We start from the raw sequence: 6632 nt of genomic DNA on the forward strand, positions 1-6632 counted from the left end.
AAATATATGATTGATAATATATATTTTTAAATAGTGTAATTATAATATTATGTCAAAAAAATTATTATCTGTTAAATAAAAATATTATTAAAAACAATTATAATTTTATAAAAATAGAAGCGCTAATTTAAATGGCAACTGTCCTAAAAAATAACAATTCGAATTCTTCTCTAAAATCCATAACCATAATTTCAAAAGACAAACTTGTAAATTGGACATTAGAGTAAATCTAAAAAATCGGACTAAGGCCCAATTAGTACCATGGGCCTAACAGAATTAACCCGCTTCTTTGGTCTTTATAAAGAGAACCGAAAACTAGAAGTTTCACCGAATCTCAAATTAGGGTTTTCTCCTGCTTGTATGAAAATCTGCGTCACCTTCTTCACTAACACTAGTCTTTTTCCAAGTTCAGTTTTTATTTGCATTAAAATATTTGCCTCAAATTAGATATATTATGTTAAAGGTATTTTTATTTTATTTTAGTAAACTCTGTTCTCGAATCTATATTTTAGGTTGTATTGGTGTTAACATTTGAATGTGCATGGTGATCTAGAGATGGAAGTGATGATTTTTTCCCCAGGTGATCGATGCTGAACAAACTGTGCGATTTTTCTCTTTTGAGAAACCAAGCCAAATAAATCTGATCCATCTCCCTATACATATCTTTGCTTATGAGTTTTTTGTCTTCACAGTATTTGTTTAAGATTTTGAACATTTGGGATTTTCTTTATAGTTTCATTGTTTTAGTTTTAATCTTTGATTGTCGAGCAAGTAGATATTAATGGGATTCAACGATGAAATGTGTCTTTTTTTAATTTTGTGTTTTTATGATTCATTTCATTTTAACGTGAAAAACATTGGTTGCATTGAAAACTTCTGTTATAGACGTATTCTTGGATACTAATTTTAGTCACATTACAATTACAAAGTTCTGAATTTTTTTTGCAGTATTTATTCTTGTTTTTTCAGTACTGAATTAATTTTTTCTTCCTACGGTTCATTCCTTGTTTTATTATTTTTCTGTACTGAAAATGGATCAATTTATCCGTTTGATACTTAAATAATTAAGTTAAAAAAAGTTTTATTTTTCAGTACTGAAAATTATCATTTTGTTTGTTTGATACTCAGTAATTACAAGTTTAAAAAATATACAGCCTAAGATTTGGTCAATCGATCCATGAATTTATACTCACAAATTTGAAAATTCTAAAAATAGAAACATAAATGACAAATTTTAAAATTTAAAAATGTAATTAAGGAATTGATAAAAGAAGTTTATTATAGGCAAACTTGAGGATTTTAAAATATTGAATTAAAAATTTATCAATGGATCCATAAAATTATACTAACAAATTTGAGAATTTTAAAAATATATAATTGAAGAATTGATCAATTGATCGTTATACTAATAAATTTGAAGATTTTAAAAATATACAAGGACAGAGATGTTGACAATTATCTTCAGACCACTAAAAAAAAATTCAAGATCCCATTAATGCATATAGGAAATAAAAAATAAAACTTATGAGGATAACAGTAATAATTGATATTTATTTAACTCTTAAATGGCTGGAAGGAAGTAGCATATGGGTGAACTGAAAACAAGTTGCGATTTTTTTTAATTTAACTTAAAAAAATTATGTTTATTAATATTTACAAATTGATATAAATTATTTAATCAATTGTTGTGTAAAACATATAATTTAGTTATTTATATCAATTTTTACTTTGTCTTGGTTTTTTTTATGTAAATTTGTTCGTTATTGTAATTTATTAACATAATTATTATATTTCATTTAGACTTTTGTATGTTTAGGATATTTTTTGGTTTTTTATTATAAATTTATGAGATTATATTTGAAAGATAGTATTATACATTATTTATCGAAACCGGTTCAATTACAGTTAAATCATTAAACCTTAGATGAATATTTGACTCATTTATAAAGGATTATCTTGCAGATAAATTATATGTTGAATGAAATTTATAATTATGTTAGTCCAGCACTTGTGTTGGATTTCCTATACTGCTAAACTTTCAGGTTTAACCCAATTTCAATCAAATCACATTATTTGGATACGCCTTGTAGTATAATAACATTGAAGTGATTAAAGACATTGAAGTTACGTAATAACTTGTAGTGCCTTCCTTGTATATGCAATATCAGAATTTCGTCAACATCTCTTCGCATCAGAAATTGAATGTCAGAACAGAAAACCAGTAAAAAAATAGTCTGCCAAACATCTAAATACTCTTCTGAAATCATTCATATAATGATAGCAGGCATCTGCAAAAGCTTCAAATTACTGTTGTTGCACAAGGTTTGCTTTCCTATTTCCGGTAAAATAATGTTCTTTCTCTTCCTTCTTTCAATCAATAAGAAACTATCATCTGAAGAAGGATAAACAGCAAAGAAAAACCTTAAATATACCGTAACCAGTATAACAAAGCATTATTTTATGAAAGAATCTAGTATTTCATTGCAACAAGAGATACAATCAGAAAGGACTTTCTTATACTTCAGTCTCCATTGGACGGCTAATTTCCACCTATCCATGGACCTTCTTGCTTTTCTAGATAATATTACGCCAGTGAAACTATGTGCATCTTTCATATCATGTGCATCTAAGAAGGTATAGATCTCATCCCTGGAAGACATAGGTTTTGTGATCTCCATGAAAGTGAACAAATCTTGGCTACTGTGCATTGCATTCAAGAGCAAGGTGTCTTCATCAATAGATGTCGGCAGATTTTTTAACACAGTCGCACAAATTTTGGACAGCCATTTCGTGATGAAAATTTCATTGTCTGCTGACAGCTGGGAACCAGAATACACAAGATGTCCGACAGACTTCCTTTTGCTTTGAGGGGTTGCCCACAACCGCAATGCAGCAAGTAGTGCAAACGAAGGCTTCCCATTATGATGGATATAGAGTGATTCCATAGGCCATGAAGTGGAAAAATATATAGCTGGTTCCAAAGGGATAAAAACCTTGTCATTTGGATTTTCCTGCAGGAGAAAGCCGTAGTGTTCAAGAAGCTCCAAATTTGTGTAAGTTCCATAGCATAATAGAACCTGGTAAAGATAAAGTAATTAGTAATTCTCTATTTACTAAACAATGGAATGTAGAGACTGAAAACAGATATGGTACTAGTGACCACTTGAAAATATTCAAAGGGAAGTAGGATTAGAAAAATTAGTCCCTGCAAAATTGAATAATTTACAGGAGACAAGCAAGTAACTTTGTTTATAGAATTTTAGTTCCAGGTAAGATTTATGATAAATTACATTTATATTTATTGAGAAAAGAAATCAGTAACATTCACACTCTGAATTGGATATGTAAACCAAACAGAAGCTACGTTTACTGCTCCATATCCTAAATATAATCCTATCTTGAGAAGGGCCTTATGCATTGCATAATACTACTGAATACGAACATCCACCGGTAGTTTGCCCGAGCTTAAAGCCACATAGCCGGGTAATTTTGTTCTCATCATTTTAAAAGCTGTAGTTCTAAAGGCTGTGTACAAATCTAGTGTACAGTTTGTCCAATCCCAATTTTTTATTCAATTAACTTAGACATAAGACAATAGCAATTTCTTAGAAATCCAATCACAGTTGTAACTGATAAGGGTTTCTAGACTTAGATTGTGTGGTGAAGGCTTAACATGTATAGAGAGTTGAGTTGAAGTGCAGCATGATACCACTAAATATCTCCAATAAGGGTTGGCTTAATTGGTAGGATCATACTTTGTGAAAGAAAAGGACTTATATCTTGTTCCAACAAGTGATCCTTTATTTACGGGTAATTTCTAAGTACAATGGTAAGTTTGTGCCAAGAGTTATGGCAGGCCTAACCTTGAAATAAGGCAGCCTCCACTAAACTTCTTCACCATGAAATGGTACCACCAAGCATCATTGATTCAAAGCAGTATCCTAATCAAATAGATACAAACATAACATCAATGACTACAAATTATATTCAAGTCAGGGACAAATAATCCAAACAGGACAAAGAAAATGGACCCAAAAGCCTAAAATGCAATCAATCAATGAAATTTTAATTCATGTTTTCTCACATCTAGAAACTTAAACTAATATTTTAATTCAAATTAGTAACTAAAATTTCCAGAAATTGTTAAATACCTGATCGCCTTTCTTGTAATGTGCTCTAGCATAGAAGCAATATGCATTACCATCTTCCTCAAACCCACCATCAGTTAATCTTTGAGAATGAGAATCAAATTGTTCTGCATCTACCATTATATTGTTGCCTCCATTTAATAAGTTTGGATCGTGAATGGAAGAGTTTGATGGCAAATGTTCTAAACCCTCAATGTCAGATGACTCCTCTCCAGGTGCATCATAATTAAACAAGTCACCCACAGGGCATAAACATCCGGCTTCATCCCATGGTATATGCAATGTTCGAGAAGATATCTACATTTTTCAAAGTTCAAATGTGACCAAATCATAGAGTGAGTGATGATTTACATGAAGGCAGAAACTATTTTATCAACCAAAAAAAGTAATCAATATTCAATACAGTTAGTTAGCTTGTTTTTCTTATCGAGGAAATAGTTAAAGTAGCACACCTTAAAACAGATTAGTGAAAATAAGTCTGTCACAATAGCATGGATGTAAGTACATGTTAAGGCAATAAAGTGTTTGTTGATAAATAAACATCCAAAATTAAAGATGTTTTCAGTCCATCCAAAATTGAATATTTATAAATAAACTACTCTTAGCTGCCTATATCTCCTCTCAAAAGCCTGGTTTCTAACTGACTAACCGTTGCAGCAGCCCAAACCCAAGCCTTTAAAGTTAAAAACTGGGGCCTAAACATGAGATCTTCCATCAAAGCAAGAGCTTCTTTCCACTCCGATTTGGCCTTTAGTATAGCTTTTTCAGTGACCCACACAGCTTCATCCACCTAATAATCACATCAAAAGTTAATTCTTATACAAAGTATCAACGATAAGCTGATCAATATCATAAGCCAAGATGCTATAATCTAACCTAACAAGATAAAAAAATGTCAAACAGAAACTGAACTTGGAGAGCACGTTTCTCAAATTCACCAAACATCGCTAGTATGTCATATGTGTGTGGCAAATGCATGAGGTAAGGATGCCATCTTGAAGTCTTCCCTTTACCCATTTCATACAACAAGCAAACGATCAATACCTGAATTATAGACAAGTGTAGAAGTATGTGAGATTCAATTACAACCAAGAATACACAAGACAACAATACAACAATAATGATGATGAAGACATATCCAAATGGGTGTTCAGAGCCAAGTTCAACAATGCACCAATAATTTTAACAAAAACTATTTACCTTCGTTCAATAACCAAAACAAGATGATAAAGACTTATTATGGTTTTAGCACATTGTTACAAATTAAATTACAGAACAACATAAACAAAACAAGCAACAGAACTATTACACTCAGTAACACATACACTGCTAAGAAAGAAACCTGAGCTGAGGAGAGACAAGAGTGTCTACTGACAGCAAAACAGAGCTTTTCATCTTCCATAACACTCTCTCTTGTCATTAAAGCAGATTTCGGAACTCTGAGAACGATTTCCCCTCTCCTAAGGTCTCTCACAGCACCCAAACCTCTCCTGCAACATTATCCAAACAATACACAAAAAATGGGTAAAATTTTGTTACCAGAAGCAAGTCAAAAGCATCAACCTCTACATTATTATTAGAGTCGGATTAATTAGCAAAGAAAATACACATCAAGAGTAAGAGGGCAATAATCAGCATGTAACAAAAAGTCATTAGTGCGATAAATCCAATGCAAAGGTTAGATTAACTATGACGCACATCCACGATAATTAGGGCATATAAGAAGGATATGTGAGTACCCGCCAGAGTGAGGAAAATGAGCGACACATAAAGAAGAACCCAAACATGAGGAAGGAGAGTGTTGAGGTTGGTTGGTGGGTGCTGATGAGTCTGATATTCCAAGTTGTGCTGCCCATGTTAAGAAGCTTTCAAGGTTTTGTTGTTCCTGCTCCATCTGCTGCTGATCACCTTAACCTAGTTGCTTCCGAACCCAGCAAAGTTAACCTGTTCTTTTAGTTTCATCTTGATTTTTTTTTTTTTTCTGAGCTCTCTTCATCATTAGAAACAATTTTTTTTTTATTTATAAATGAATTATTATGTATAGTTAAACAAAATTTTCAAAAATAATTGAATCGAATGATGACGAAGAGGACTCGGATTTTCGAATCTTAATTCTTGAATAAAACAATATATATTAGAAGATAAAAACATACAATAATATTATAAAAGTTTAAATTTTTGTTTGAAAAGTTAGTGAATTATGATTTTGAGAATTATTTTTATCTTTAAGCGGGAAAAGACATGAAGATTTGTGTATGTTTTTTTATGATGATAAGAAATTAATAAAATTATTATTATTATTATTGTAAAAAAATGTAAATATTTTTTATAGTTTTATTATAGATAATTTAAAAAATATAATTAAGCTTAAAAATTCAGATAAGATTTTAAATAGAATTTACGAAAATCTTTAGAAAATGAAATTAATTAAGAATATAAAATAAGAAATTGAAACAAAATAAAGAAATCTAAAATGAACGTGTT

General features: G+C 30.7%; 1 protein-coding gene and 1 non-coding gene across 3 annotated transcripts; one reads left to right on the forward strand and one right to left on the reverse strand.

The window, feature by feature from the left end:
- Window positions 1–555: 555 nt before the first annotated feature.
- LOC128193417 (small nucleolar RNA Z103) lies at window positions 556–649 on the forward strand. Its single transcript, XR_008244638.1, has one exon. It is a non-coding gene; the product is annotated as a small nucleolar RNA Z103 (small nucleolar RNA).
- A 1478-nt stretch (window positions 650–2127) lies between these two features.
- LOC108336402 (protein SET DOMAIN GROUP 40) lies at window positions 2128–6135 on the reverse strand. 2 transcript variants are annotated; one of them, XM_017572842.2, is made up of 6 exons: window positions 5888–6135; window positions 5524–5638; window positions 5061–5192; window positions 4798–4938; window positions 4152–4445; window positions 2128–3077 (listed from the first exon to the last, which is right to left on the reverse strand). In XM_017572842.2, the coding sequence occupies exons 1-6, from the start codon at window positions 6040–6042 to the stop codon at window positions 2454–2456; spliced, it is 1461 nt and encodes a 486-aa protein (XP_017428331.1). In that variant the 5' UTR covers window positions 6043–6135; the 3' UTR covers window positions 2128–2453. The 2 variants fall into 2 exon arrangements, with proteins under 2 accessions (XP_017428331.1, XP_017428330.1); XM_017572841.2 differs by having other exon boundaries at window positions 5491–5638; window positions 5888–6133.
- Between the last annotated feature and the right edge of the window lie 497 nt (window positions 6136–6632).

This window comes from Vigna angularis, chromosome 7 (genome assembly GCF_016808095.1).
Source record: "Vigna angularis cultivar LongXiaoDou No.4 chromosome 7, ASM1680809v1, whole genome shotgun sequence".
NCBI lineage: Eukaryota > Viridiplantae > Streptophyta > Magnoliopsida > Fabales > Fabaceae > Vigna > Vigna angularis.